The following is a 14,758-nucleotide window of genomic DNA, read 5'->3' as shown; positions in this document are numbered from 1 at the left end:
CAACATAAACCCTAGCCTTTGTCAACTTCGGGCAGTTGGGTGGAGACTCAGTGAGATAACAGAATTATTTTGGTCTCCACCTCTAGCCTACAATTGTGTGACAGATAGTGTAAGCACTCTTTTCTTCAACCAGACACTGTGTTCAGTATATGCGAAAAGCTTGCATATGGGATACTACCTTCCTTTTCTTCTTTGTGTTCCTTTGTGTATCCAGGCAGGTAAACGAAGAAGACTTTTGCTAAGAGATATGTGAGTTTGTCAGGCTTCAGAATCTGTCAGTGATAGAAGTGTATTATCAAGAGGAAAGCTTCTGCATCCTAGTAGACAACCACCAATTAAAAAATAAAAGATAAGCCCAAACTTTGTCATGTTACCAGCAGACAAGTAACCGGAGTGCCAAAGTAGAATGTTAAAATGTCTAATAAATAGTCCTGCAATTGTGAGCCATGTTTAAAATTATTTCTGGGAGGTCTTAACCAACATGAGAAAAGGGAATCTCCTAAATCCTGTGTTACTAAAGGCAGGGACCTGAACTAACAGTGTGCAACAGAGGCCAGGAGAGTAGCAAATACACCTCTCCTTATATCACACTACCTTTGAAGAACTTCAAACTTACAGATTCCCTGGGACCAGTTCTGAACATAGTTGAGCAAAAAAACCTAAAGGTAGGAACCTGAATCTTAATTGTACCACCTTTCTTTGCACACAGTTTTGCAAAATGGGAGGCGCAACAGTGTAGAACTGTTCAGTTACGTATTCTTTCCATTTAAGAGTACATGGAACAAATAAGACTTGAGTTACATCTCCTTCTTTTCTATTCCCATTCTTATGGTTCTTTCGTGACTTCAGCTCCCCTAACATCCTCTGGTTGTGATACTAATACACTATCAGATATACTTTGGCAGATACCAAAGGAAGTTCTCCAGGTGATGGGAAGCCAAGAAGTGAGATGGTTATGGGGTAATTAGGTATTCCAATAGCATTCTCTATACCCATTACTACCCGTTGCCTCTCCTCTCCTCCCTTCTCTCCCTATGTACATCATATACGTTATACCTGGAGGTGCTCTGTCCAAAGCAAGTAAATTTTGATCTCTGAAATCTTGCAAGGTGTCTTGGGGTTTACAGACTACATTTCCTTCTTGATGATCTAAGCCTTAAACCCAATTTACCAACAGCTCATAGTTGGGACCTCCACTAAGTGGTCATTGTTTGGGCCCTGTCAGCTCAGGGTGAGTGTAAATAGGAATTCTTTCTGTTTTGCCCAGAAACCTGAGGGTCTTCCCCTCTCAGATTCTGTTTTTGTTTGTTTGTTTTTTTCTGACTAGGTTAAAGACATCACTCTTTCTCTCATTTCTTAACCTAGCCTCAATCACTGAATGCACCAAAGTCTCCCACTGCATCCAGGTCACCTCCCAGGTGCCTTGATTTACGTCTTGACATTGGACCCAGATGGCTCTATAAGAGAAAGTGAGGCTGAGTGACTGTGCACAGTCCTCTCTCCCTTGAATCCAATTGATCTGCATGTCATGATTCTCTTCAAGGAAGGACAAAGAACCATCACCATCTCACCAGTGCTCTTGTCAACTTGTCACATTTCTAACAATCTTTAGCCGATGTCTCAGCAGACAGATTCACAGGAAAAATAGGATTCCCTAAATAAAGTTTTATATGCTAAATCAGCCTACTGGGAGAAAAAGGAGACTCCAACATGACAAGGACAGTTGATCAGAGAGAAGGCAAAGCTGCTCAATTTTTGTTTTTTCCTTTGATATCTACTTTCTCTAAAAAGGTGACCAATCCCCACAATGTAAAAGGCAGAACAAAACTCAATTTTGCATAGATTAGACAACAGACACTCATTACAAGAAGGTGATAATCATACCCAGCTACACTCCTGGCAAATGAAGAAACTGGCCGATGTGATTAGTAAGCCAGAATCACCAATATATGAAATGCTATGGAAAATGGGAGAGGAACCCAAGGTTCAAGAGCCAGTTTTCAAAAACAAAAAAAGGAAGACAACAGATTGTAAACTTTAGTAGCTTCACTTTAGACTCTTGGGAAAATCCCATAAGTGAATGTCCAGGGGAATAAAAGTCACAGCAATTATAGAGCTACCATCCATAGTTTTGTAATGAAGTCATACTGTGCCATGTTAAATTCATGTTTCCTCGGCTGATTCAATAGCTACTTACAGGGTTGTCATAAATGCTTCAATGTTAGCAACAGAAAAGCCCAAAAAAAAGGTAATGGAATCTTGAGCTGCCTCGGTGCCTTGTTATTACCTTTGGCTGAATACTGTCCTTAATTCTTGATGACAGAATTTATGAAGAACACTAATAAGCTAAAGAGCTATCTATATGTAGGCTCAGTGGCCTCCACACCATGTTATACGAGCAGCCAAGAAACTGCAGGTGATTAACTTGAAAAAAAGATGTTAATTGCTGTCTTTAAAACAGATGGAGAGGGGGCAACTGGGTGGTGCAGTGAGTAGAGTGCTGCACTTGGAGTCAGGAGGACCTGAATTCGGATCCAGCCTCAGACACTGAAAACACACACACACACACACACACACACACAATCTAGCCGTGTGACCTTACACAAGTTACTTAAACTCAACTGCCCTCGAAGAAAAATATAAAAAAAAAAAAACAGATTAGACTTGTTTGGTCTCTAGCAAAGTTAAGAGCAATGAGTGAGTTGCCCAAAGGCAGATTTAGGTTTCATCTTAGGAAAATCTCCTCAACAGTTGAGGAGGGCATTGGAAAGAGTTATTTCTGTGGTTGAGACTTGTTTAAGTCTTACCTCAGACACTTACTAGTTATGTCACTCTGAGTAAGAAGCTATTTACCTCAGTTTGCTCATTTGTAAAACGGGTGTAATAGCACCACCTCTCAGAGATTGTTATAAGGGTCAAATGAAATATTTGTAAAGGGCTTAGCGCATACTCGACAGTACATGAAACCTTTTTCTTCTGGGTTTTGTGTTTTTGAGAAGTGACAGATTCCCCCCTGTCACCCAAGTTTTCTAGTAGATTCTCTCAAGACCTTGCAAATGTGGACCTGACGACTGGTTCCTTCCTCTAACTCTCATCCCAAAGTAGGTCATAATATTTCAGAATCAATACCTATGGTAACAAAATTGGCCTTTCTTGTCTCCTTGCTTTTTTAGACCCAGATGGTTTCTCTTCATCAAATGACATAGACAAGGGCTTGACAACCCCACCAAGAAGGTCCAAGTACTGGCTTAAGTCTACAAGTCTGGATAGCTAAGTAATAGAAGCTGCCTAAGGTGAAAGGGGACCAATTTTACAGGAGAAAAGAGAAAGGGGCGGTTTCTCTTAGTTATCCTATGAGCAATGTGAGATTCAATTCATTTCTTCAGACTAGTTGTATGCACTCCCTCTGACTCTTCCCAGTCAATCTCTTGAAGCAGGGTGGATGAAACAAAACAGTTTTCCTAAGCATTAAGAGAACAGTGGTTGAACCTTGTTTGCCTTCTAAAGACTGACTTTATATCAGAGAGGGACATGTGATACATGGCTGGATCTGGACTGCTTAGCCCGAAGAGGGACTTATGGGGAAAAGGAAGCGTCAGGCCCAGGCTTGGTGTTCTGTTTTCTTAATCCCAAGGGCACAACAAAAAGTTTCATCTCTTATACTGGTCATAAGAAGACAGGCTTCCAACCAGGGCTCCAACAGCATGAAAGCTCCAGCAACCTGTCTGCTATGTATGTTGTAGTTAGGTGTTTGGGACAATCCCACTTCACTGAAACCATTGACAGTGGAATGCCAGGTAATGTGAATTTTCAAAAAAGGAGAGGGAAGTTTCATATTCATCAGTTTCCTCCCCTTACAGTTTCATAAACAAGGTGCCTCAAAACACTTCCTTTCAACAAAAAGCAGCTTTTTAGGCATGGAAATAAGCTCTAAAAAACCCAGGCTAGGGAAATAAAAAAGTATGAGCAGGTGGAATTTTCTGATCTTTCTGTAAATTCAAACTCCTTTATTGTACATTGAGAAAAACTAGGGGCTAGAAAACAAGGATAGACACACTAAAGGGCAAGCTCTCAGTTGGTGGTAGAACTAGGCAAGAACCAAAGTTTCGTATTTGTCATTCTGGGATTCTGTCCCAAAATTGTATGCCAGCACCGAATCTTGCTTTTGCCTCACAATCTTCCCTTAACTACGCCCTGAGGTCCAGAGAAGCACTAAGGTGGTAATAACAAACTAACATGAAGTGAACAAACAAATAAAACCCCGTTTTCTTTTATTCCTAAGATGAGGAAAATAATAGAATTAAATTAAAATAGGCAATCTCAAGAATAAAAGGTTTCTTGTGGGGTTTTTTGGATGGTGGAAGACCACCATTTCTTTGAAGAAATGAATGCCACTGCAACAATGGGTATTTTCCACTTACAAGATATGTGAATGACCCAGAATTAAGTGAACATACAGAGAAAGAGCTAGAAATGGAAAGATAAGACAGGTAAGATATGACAGGGAATAGTAGGAGAAAACAAGTTGACAAGGTTGCTTAATCCCTAAAGAGTATTTCTTATAAATTTCCAATGATGAAAAGTCACAAAACCAGAGGCTTTCTTTTCTCTACATCTTCCCCAGGTAGGTGAAATAGGAGTTTTAAAGAAAAATGGGACACAGGAACAGAAAGAAACAGAAATAGAGGGATAAAGACAATGGTAGGTAGACAGAGAAGAATATAAAAGGTAAGAGAATAGTAAGGGAAATTGAGAATAAGCCTCTCTGGGTCCTGCAGGAGAGGAACACTCAAAAATTCTGCCCAGTCTCTTCTCTTTTCTCTCCTCATCTTGCTTTCTCAAAGCAAAAAAAGGAGGAGCAGACCAAAGTAGAGTGGTGATAAAAGAGCCTTTCCTTTTTTAGGGCAACAGAATGCAAGAGATCCTAGGGATATGCCCAGGTGTTAAGGTCTAAATGTTGGATGGGACTGGAGAGAAAATGAAAAGGTGGAGGACTGGACCTTAGGTATCTCAGCCCTTATTTCCCCCCATTTTTATTACCTTCTTGGGGAGGTGTGAGGGGTAAGGAAAGTGAAGGAAGAGGCTAAGATTCTCACTCATCTGGTTACAGGCTGTCACAAATCCTGCTTAGAAGAAAAAAGAGACAGACAAGAAGAAGTGGGCAGCAGGCAAATGCCAGAGGGACAGGTAGATGATTTAATCTGCAAGCTCTCTGGCCTCACCTCTACATTATTGTGGCTCTGACTAGGACCACCACTCTCCTGAGTCAGCCTAACTGCAGAGACACCAACACCACCAGGAAGTACCCTGACCCTGTCCTCCTCATAATCCTTCTTCGTGCTTTCTTCGCCCACTGCCACTCTGGCCCGTATTCTCTTTGACTCCAGCTGTCCCCTGGATACAGCCTTGAAATCACCACTCTTCTCTGTCTTCGGACGATGCCGTTTCTCCAGGGCTCGACCCCGGATCCGGGTTCCACCCTGTTCTGCTTTCTCTAGCTAAGAATTAAAAGTACAGTAGAAAAGGCACACATCTCAGATAAAACAAACATTTTTGCATGCTCTGAACGAATCCTCAGATCAGTCTCACCTCAAGCAATGTGCGGAGTCGTGTTAAATCTGGAGGACGGCCAGCTTGCAACAACTGCCAGATGCTATGGTTCTCATCCAGCGTCACCTCAAGCAGGTCACCCTCTATCATCAGCTCCTCCAATGGAGCCCGTGCTGCCTCAGGCAGCTCTAGCACTGGGCCTTTCAGCTGTGGCAGCAGTGCTAAGAGCATATCTAGGTCTGTAAAACCCATGAATGGATACTAAGTTCAGATACAGATTTAAGGACCCCAGAAGCGCTCAAAGGGACAGGACCTGCTTTTCTCTCTCCAACCCTCTTCCTTTCCCCCATACATCCCAGGATCCCTTTTTTTCCTACCTGAGAATCCCCCAGGGCCAGTTTTCTTGAGCTCTGGGGTGCCATCTCCATTTTCCAAAGACATCTGGGGTTAGTGACCAGAATAGGAGGAAGGAGTGAGAGAAGCACACTGATTCATTGCTACCTACCCCAAAATATCCAAGGAAATCTCTCCTGCCTCCCCTCACAACAATAACTCTCCTGAGACAGCTAAAGCAACTTGTTGTGAACAGAGCACTGTGGACATGAACCTCACCTTGGTTTCATTGCTCATGCTCTCTCTCAGTGGTACTGATGCTGAAGTAAAAAGCTGGGGGCAGGTGGCTCCGGGTGGAGGTCCAGTTGGCTGCTGAAGCCATTGTCTTAATTCAGCTAGGCGAGCCAGCAGCACTGTCACATCATGGGATGCCAAGGCCTGAGGTGCTCAACCCTTCCAGCCAATAGCTCGCTCTGTGAGGCATTGTAGGGCCTCACCCTCAGGTAGCCGCACAGGCAACTTCTGCAAAGCCACCAGAAGAGCCAGAATAGTCTCTAGGCGAGGGCGGCGAGAGCGCATGCAAAGTGGGCACAAGAATTTTGTATCCCACTCCCACCATGCCAAGGGAACTGGAGAGATAGGATTCAGTGGCCGGAGTCCACTGGGTCGAGGGGCTGACACACATCTCCCATGGAACCAATCCTGGCACAGGTCACACTGTATAGCCCCCTCACCCACTGGTACCCGCCCACACAAACAGGATGAGGATATGACATCATCAGATACAAGTGATGATGGGCAAGGCTTAGTCATGTTGGCATGACGAAGATGAAGGATGCCTTCTTTTTCCTTTAGTTCACCCTCCTTGAAAGCCAAGATCTGTGCCAAAGGAAAATACATAGACCACTTTAGGAAGCCCAAGACTCATCACAATTAAATGTTGCCTTGTGTCAGGCACTGTCTTAACTCTAACACAAGAATACAGTACGTATGTAACATTAGAGACACCTTTTGTTGTCATAGGAAATAACCTACCCTATATTTGTTGCTTATTTTGAGTGCATACATAGGGAAATAAAAGTCCTTGTCTTCTGGCGTGAAGACCTATACATGCCAAATCTTGATGTTGCCAGGGGAAACCCTAAGTTGAGGCATCGGTCAAAAAGATGGAATTGAGTGTCTAAAATATGAGACTTGTGGTTTACATGTGTTGAGGATCAGAGAATGTCAGAGCTATATAATCCTCTCCTATGGTCATGGGAAAATCAAGGCCAAGTGAAGTACATGAAGGTATGGAATGGAAAAACGCAATACTCTTGTTATTAAACAAGAAGAAGAAAACACCTGGTGACAGACTCGTTCAAATGGGGGGGGACAGGAGAAGAGTATGGGAAGAATTTTGACCTCAAATCTCAACCCCTAGTCCAAGTTCCTTTCACAGTTAAATTACTCCTTTTTACATGGAAAATAAGGTTACTTTTAACTCCTACTGGGACTTCAAGAAGAGCTCTCTCACCACTGAGCCTGGATCTCTGAGGTCCTGGGCAGACAGACCCAAAAGTTCTGTGTCTGACTTATATAGTCCTAGCTCCTTTTCCTTCCACCGATTCCGTGTCATGGTGTCTGAGCCAGCACCTGCACATGGACACAAAACCTAAGGAGACAGGGATAGAGGTGAGTAGTTCAAAGGACAGAGAAACCATGCGCCCCATCACAAAGTAGGACTTGAGGAAGAGGAGGTAATAAGAATCAGGAAGAATTATGGCTAATGATGACAGGAAAAGAAGATAAGCTCACCTCAAGAAGTGTGTAGCAGGAGTTCTTTCTGAGGAAGGTCTTGGAAGCCTTCTCCCGCCAGGAGTGGGCCGTAAGCACCTGTAGCTCCACTGCTTCAACTCCTCTAGACCAACAGGGAGATCTCGACCCACAGCTACTAAGCCTTCCAAGTCATCCAGGCAAGGATAGTGGTCCCCATTCTAGGAAAGGATTGGGTAGTTAAGTTCTCCTAAGAGAAAAAAAATGCCCACCCATTTTCCTAGTCTCAATCTGTTCTTCTGTAAAGATGTATGAAAAGAAAAACTCCTTTATGCCTTAAGATCTTGGGCACTTTCTAGTCCCCTACTCAGGACATGCACATTTTTCCAATTCAACTTTTTTAATGTACTATATTTCCATACATCCTGGACATCATCATCAAAACTAGTCTTGTTCTTTGCCTTCTGTCTTTTTTCCATGCCTTCACTTAAATTAGTCATCACTTGTAAATAAACTTCCATTCATTCTGTTCCCACTTGAATTGTGACTCCATCATTCTCAGTTGCCTCCTATGCTTTCCTCTTCCTGAAGCACGAACCTCGTAGCCCAGTGGATAGAGTACTAGGCTTGCAATCAGAAGGACTTCAGTTCAAATCTGGATTCAGATACTTAACTGGCCCTACGTAAGGGCAACTTGGACAAGTCATTTAACTTTTATCTCAGTTTAAAAAGGGGGAAATACTTTTCCCATCATCACAATGACAAGCTACAACTAGTTTCTATGCAGCCCAAACATCCCACAATGACAAAGTCTCCAGGGCATTTCCCTCATCCCAAGGCAGGAGAGGTGAAATACTTTACATTGTCACTTGTGGACCCTATCTGAATTTCATGTTAATCTTATCTACCAGCCAATCAAATCCGTAGTAGGTATTTCCTAAAGACTTCCAAGTCATTCACCCGTTCCTTCCACAATAGCTCTATTCCACTGAATGACCATATTTCCCCCTGAAACATGATACTCAGTTTTGCTGGGTAAGTGACTCTTGGTTTTAATCCCAGCTCCTTTCACCTCTGGAATATGATATTCCAAGCCCTTCGATCTCTCAGTGTAGAAGCTGCCAGATCCTGGGTTATCCTGATTGTGTTTCCACAATATTCAAATTGTTTCTTCCTGGCTGCTTGTAATATTCTCTCCTTAATCTGCAAATTCCAGAACCTGGCTATAATACTCCTAGGAGTTTTCTTTTTGGGATCTTTTTCGGCAGGTGATCGGTGGATTCTTTCAACCTCTATTTTGCCCTCTGCACCTAAAACATCAGGGCAGTTTCCTTTGAGAACTTCCTGGACGATGATTTCTAGGTTCTTACTTTGATCATGGCTTTCTGGTAGTCCAATAATTTTTAATTCTCTTTCCTGGATCTATTTTCCAAGTCAGTGGTTTTTCCCATGAGATATTTCACATTGCCTTCTATTCTTTCATTTGTTTGGATCTGTTTAACAGCATCTTGATTTCTCCTAAAGTCATTAGCTTCAATTTGCTCCAACCTAATTCCGAAGCAATGATTCTCCTCAGTGAGCTTTCGAGATTCTTTGTCCATCTGGCAAATTTGGCTTTTTAAGGCAATCTTCTCCTCATTGGCTTTTTGAGCCTCTTTTGCCATTTGAGTCATTCTGTTTTTCAAGGTCTTGTTTTCCTCTGTCAGGCTGCTGACTCTCATTTCATAATTTTCTGATATCGTTCTCATTTCTCTTCCCAATTTTTCCTCCACTTCTCTTATCTGCTTCTTAAGGTCCTCTATGGCCTGTAACCAGCTCATATTTTCCTATGAAGCTTTTGGTGCAGAAGTTCTGACTTCACTGTGTTCCTCCTGTTCCATGCTTTGCTCCTTTTTGTCCCCAAAACAGGAGTCTAATATTGGAATCTTCTGTCTGCTTGGTTCCTTTGCCTGGTCATGTTGCCCCTCAGTCACGTGATCCCTGGGTTTTTGCCCCAGTAGGACACTGACACCAGACAGGGGAGTTTTCATCCCAAACGCTGGGGTTTTCTCAGCTGCTGGAGGTATTAGATGAGTGGTCCCTCTGAGGTCTCCACATGCTCTGGCACCTCACCCTAGGACATCCATCCTAGACCGAAATCCAGATCCAAGCAGGTTAAAGCAAGAACAATTACCCCTCAGAGTGGTGCTTGGTCCCCCTACACTCTGCAGGCCGGGAGCTGAAGCTGCCCCGTGGCGCTGGCTGGCTGTGCTGGAGTCTCAGGGGCTTCTCACCCTGGGGGCAAAAGCTGAGGCACTCCCACTTACTGGTCCCAAAGTCCAGAATGCACTGACCTCTCACTTTGTCCTTCGCATCTGTGTGTTGATAAACCTGGAAAGGGCCACAGCTGCTGCTGATCTGGAGCCCCTCTGGCCAGGCGCTGGTCAGGCCCGCCCTGGGGCTAAAACTGTATATGAGTGGGGGATTAGCTTCTCTATGTCATTTGTGGTTTCTGTAGTTCCAGTTTTTTTAGAGTCACCTTTTACATGAATTGGAGGTGGTGGGAGCCGGAGCCGCATGGAGCTCCTTCTTCTACTCCACCACCTTGATTCTGCCCCTCAGTCTCTTATTAATTACTCACAAATCTGGCTTCTGACCTTATTGTTTCAGAAAATAACTCTCTCCAAAGTTACCAGCAACTTCTTACTTGCCAAATTCATAGGCCTTTTCTCAGTCTTAATTCTCCTGGACCTCTCTGTGGCCTCTGCGACCATGGATCACTCTCACCTCTGTCATATTCTCTTCTCTTCAAATTTTTGGGTCACCAGCCTCTCCCAGCTCTCCTACATCTTTGACTTCTTCATGTTCCTCCATGTCACTCCTTCTATTGTCCCTCACGGATCTTTCCTGGACTGTCTTCTCTATTACTTCACTGTGTGATCTCCTCAGCCCCCATGGATTCAATGACCATCTCTATACTGATGACTCTCACATCCACCTTTCCTGCTCTAATCTCTCTGCTGAGCTATAATCTCCCATCTCCAAATGCCTTCAGATGTCTCAAATTGGATGTCCAGTAGATATCTTTAAACTCAACATATCTATTACTGAACTAGTTGTCTTTTCCGAAAGCCCTCCACCGTCTGCACCAACTGTCCTGGTATTGCTGAGGGCAATCCCAACAAAGGACATAATCTAGGAAGGATTCTGGAATAATATCTCTCACTCCCAAACCAACAACTTCCCCCACATTTCATGCTATTGTAAAGGAGATATTTCAACTTTGAAATATCTGTCCACTATATCCCCTTCTTTTCTCTAGCACTGCCCCCACCCTGGTGAAGGTGCTCACTACTTAACAGCTGTTTCACCACAATAGCCTGCGGTGGTAGGTCTGCCTGCTTCAAGTCTCTCCCCATATCCTGCACTCAGGTATTATAGTGATTTTCTTAAAGTACAGGTTTCTTCTTGTCACCACCACCATTCCTACCACAACCTGCACTCAATGGACTCCAGTGGCTCCAAATTCCCTATCAGAGCAAATACAAAAAGTTCTGCTTAGCATTCAAAGCCCTTCATAACACAACCACCTCCTGTCTTTTCATTACTCCAACAAGTACTCTTCCATCCAGTGCTATTACTCAAAAATGACAGTCTATCTCTCAGTTACAGTCATTTTCTCTTGCTGTCCCCCATGCCTGGTACACTTTCCTCCCTGATCTTTCCCTATCAACTTCTCTAATTTAAGTGCCACCTAAAATCCCATCTTATATTTAGATACCCTCTATTTTAATTCTACTACCTTCCCTTTTAAAATTGCTCTTTATGCACCATATAGTTCCATTACACTATGATCTCCTTGAGATCAAGGACTGTCTTTTTTGTCTTTTTGTATCCCCAATGTTTAGGACAGTGCCAATCACATTACTAGGTGCATATTAAATGTTTTTTTTTCCTACCTGATTTTCTTTTTTAACATGTTTCCAAGATAATTACAATAACAATAATCTCTTGACCCTCACTCTTCATGAGTACCCAATCTATTTCATCAAGAAGTGTCAAAAGTGATTAACTGCAAAAAATCCCAATGTAAGATAGAAACTGGCAAGGAAATCATTGCTTCCCAGCAAAAAACAGATGCAATCCCCACCTGGATTTCATCCACATCTGCAATCCATGCTCGAGCCTTGGCAAGAGCATCTTTAAGTGCCAGGATATTGGGAAGGTGGACAGGAATATTCTCTGCTTCATGAATAATGGCCTCCAACATGGCAGGAGGGTGTTTTTGTCTGCATAGTAAATAATAGCTATTGTTAATATTAAATACTAAAATTAAAAAAATTTAAACATTAAAATAAAAATTTAATTTTAAAATTAAAATAATGAATCAAATTAAAACTTCACTTATTAATATTAAATAAATACTAAATAGGTTGTTATAGTTCCTAGGAACTATACACCCAAGGAACCCTAACTGCGGCAAAGGAGAAAGTCAGATGTAGGAATATGGATTGACTCTTGTTCTAAAATAGTATCTATTGTATTGTGAAACCCTGTTTAGGAAATTCTTGATGGCCATCATCAAGATATCAGGGACAAAATCCGTATGTGGAAGTAGTAGCATACAGTAAAAAAGTAAGTTTAGACAAAAACAATACAGTAGAATTTAAGGGAGGAGAAATGTGGGGTCTACAGTGAACACAGAGAAGGGAAAGAAAAAACAGGGCTTCAGCATGAAAGTATATACATTAAGGCTGAGCAGGTAAGACTTGAGAATAAAAGGAGCTGGTTCAGGTAATATAGGATGTTGTCAAGAGACAAGATGAATATGCGTCATGGCTAAAGGTAATAGTTTTAGTTAACATTACAATGAAAAGAGGAGACATGAGAAAAAGGGAGATGTAAATCATACCTGGCTTCCAGAGATGAGCCTTTTCCTCCCAGCGTTCAGCAATGGTGAGTAGCTCGTGAAGCTCAGCCCGAGCCTTATCTACAGCAGGGCTGGGTGCTACATTGGTTTGGGGGAGATCCCTGTGGTCGGGTTTGGGGCCGGAGTCCAGGGTTTGGGGAGGGCCCGCAGGGTTTGGGGGAGGCCCGCGGGGATTGGGGGGGCCCTCTGGTTCGGTTGGGGGGGGCGGATCCCAGGGTTTGCCGAGGGCTCTTGGGGTTTGGGGGTTTCCTCTGTCCGGGTTGGGGGAGAAGCCCAGGGTTTGGTGAGGACCCTCGGGGTTTGGGGGGTCCCTGTGGTCAAGGTTGGGGGCGGAACCCAGGTTTTGGGGAGGGCCCGCGGGGTGCGGGGTTTCCCTCTGTTCGGTTGTGGGAGCACAGCCTCAGGGTTTGCGGAGGGCCTGCGGGGTGTGTGTGGGGTCGGTCCCTTTGGTTCGGTTGGGGGTGTCCGTCTGGTCGGGTTTGGGCCCGGAGTCCAGGGTTGGGGAGGGCCCGCAAGGTTTGTAGGTGGCCCGCGAGGATTAGGGGCGGGGCCCTCTCGTTCGGTTGGGGGTCGGATCCCAGGGTTTGCGGATGGCCCTTGGGATTTCAGGGGGTCCCTCTGGTAGGGGTTGGGGGCGAATCCCAGGGTTTGCGGACGGCCCTTCGGGTTTCAGGGATTCCCTCTGGGAGGGTCTGGGGGCGGAGACCAGGGTTTGGGGGGGTTCCTCTGGTCGGGGTTGGGGCAGAGCCCAAGGTTTGGTGAGGGTCCGCGGGGTGTGGGTGGGTCCCTCTAGTGGGGGTTGGGGGCGGATACCAGGGTTTGGGGAAGGCCCGTGGGGTGTGTGTGGGACAGTCCCTCTGGGCTTTTATACCTTCTCCTGGCTCAGAGATTGTAACAACCTTATTGACTCACTGGCCAATCAAGAAGTATCTACAGAAAAACAAGCCTCCCAGCCCAGGCTGCAGGTGCACTTTAGTCTAGGGGCAGGGAAGATCTTAAAAATTTACATTTCCATTACATCCCCCCCCCCCCCCCCCATGTGTCCGTGAATCCCCCGCTGCGTGTCTGATTGTCCACCGCTGTGTTTCCTTTGGTTCTCTGCTGTCTGTCCATGGTTCCCCCGCCATGGGTCCGTGTATCCAACCTATCTATCACTAGGCCCCCCTGTCTTTCTTTGTGTTCACCGCTGTGTGTCGTGTGTCCTCCCTGTATGTCACTAGGTCCTCCCCTGCCTTTTCGTGCGTTCATCGGTGTCTGTCCTTGTGTCCCCCAGTCTCTGTCCGTGTGTCTCCCCGTGTCTGGAAGTTTGTTGCCCGTTGTGTGTCTGGTTGTCCCCCGCGGTGTTTCTGTGGGTCCCCCGCTTGTGTCCGTGTGTCCTCCGCTGTGTGTCCGTGAGTCGACTGCTGAGTTTCTAGCGGTCCACCGTTGTGTTTCCGTTGGTCTCCCGCTCTCTGTCCGTGGGTGTTCTGCTGTATTTCCGTGTGGCCCCCGCTGTGTTTCCGTCGGTCCCCCCTGTCTGTCCCTGGGTCCCCCTCTGTCTTACAGTGTGTTCCCCGCTGTCTGTCGGTGTGGCCCCGCCCTGTGTCCCTGTGTCACTCGCTGTCTGTCCGTGTGTCTCCCGTTGAGTTTCCATGTGTCCCCCCATCTGTCCTGGGTAGCCCTTTGTCTTTCCATGTGTTCCCCGCTGTGTCCGTGTGTTGCCCGCTTGTTTCTGTGGGTCCCCCACTGTGTGTCCGTGTATACCCCGCTATGTATCCGTGAGTCCACTGCTGTGTTTCTAGCCGTCCCCCATTGTGTTTCCGTTGGTCCCAAGCTGTGTCCGTGGGTCCCCTGCTGTGTTTTCGTGTGGCCCCCGCTGTGTGTCCATCGGTCCCCAATGTCTGTCCCTGGGTCTCCCTCTGTCTTTCCCTGTGTTCCCCGCTGTCTGTCCCTGTTTCCCCGCTGAGTTTCCGTGTGTTCCCCCTGTCTGTCCGTGGGTCCCCCGCTGTGTGTCCTTGTATCATTGCTATATGTCCCTGGGTCCTCCCTGTCTTTCCGTGTGTTCCCCCTGTCTGTCCGTGTGCCCTCGTTTGTGTTCGTGAGTCCCCCGCTGTGTGTCTGGCTGTCCCCCGCTGTGTGTCCATGTGTCCACCACTGTCTCTCCCTGAGTCCCACTCTGTCTTGCCTTTTGTTTCCCGCTCTCTGTCCGTGTGTCCCTCCGTGTCTGTCCCT

General features: G+C 45.3%; 1 protein-coding gene across 1 annotated transcript; it reads right to left on the bottom strand.

The window, feature by feature from the left end:
* Nucleotides 1-3,976: 3,976 nt before the first annotated feature.
* On the bottom strand, nt 3,977-14,180 carry LOC138173124 (lysine-specific demethylase 5C-like). Its single transcript, XM_069103043.1, is given in 10 exon segments — nt 3,977-5,498; nt 5,590-5,789; nt 5,928-5,991; nt 6,163-6,762; nt 7,400-7,537; nt 7,681-7,769; nt 7,772-7,859; nt 11,768-11,918; nt 12,538-12,923; nt 13,971-14,180. Coding segments are annotated over 10 exon segments (2,310 nt in total). The 3' UTR covers nt 3,977-5,114.
* Nucleotides 14,181-14,758: the final 578 nt, after the last annotated feature.

Source organism: Petaurus breviceps, unplaced genomic scaffold, assembly GCF_028583685.1.
Source record: "Petaurus breviceps papuanus isolate PSGF00001 unplaced genomic scaffold, PetGlider_PUasm1.0 565, whole genome shotgun sequence".
NCBI lineage: Eukaryota > Metazoa > Chordata > Mammalia > Diprotodontia > Petauridae > Petaurus > Petaurus breviceps.
This window is presented reverse-complemented; position numbering and strand designations above follow the sequence as displayed.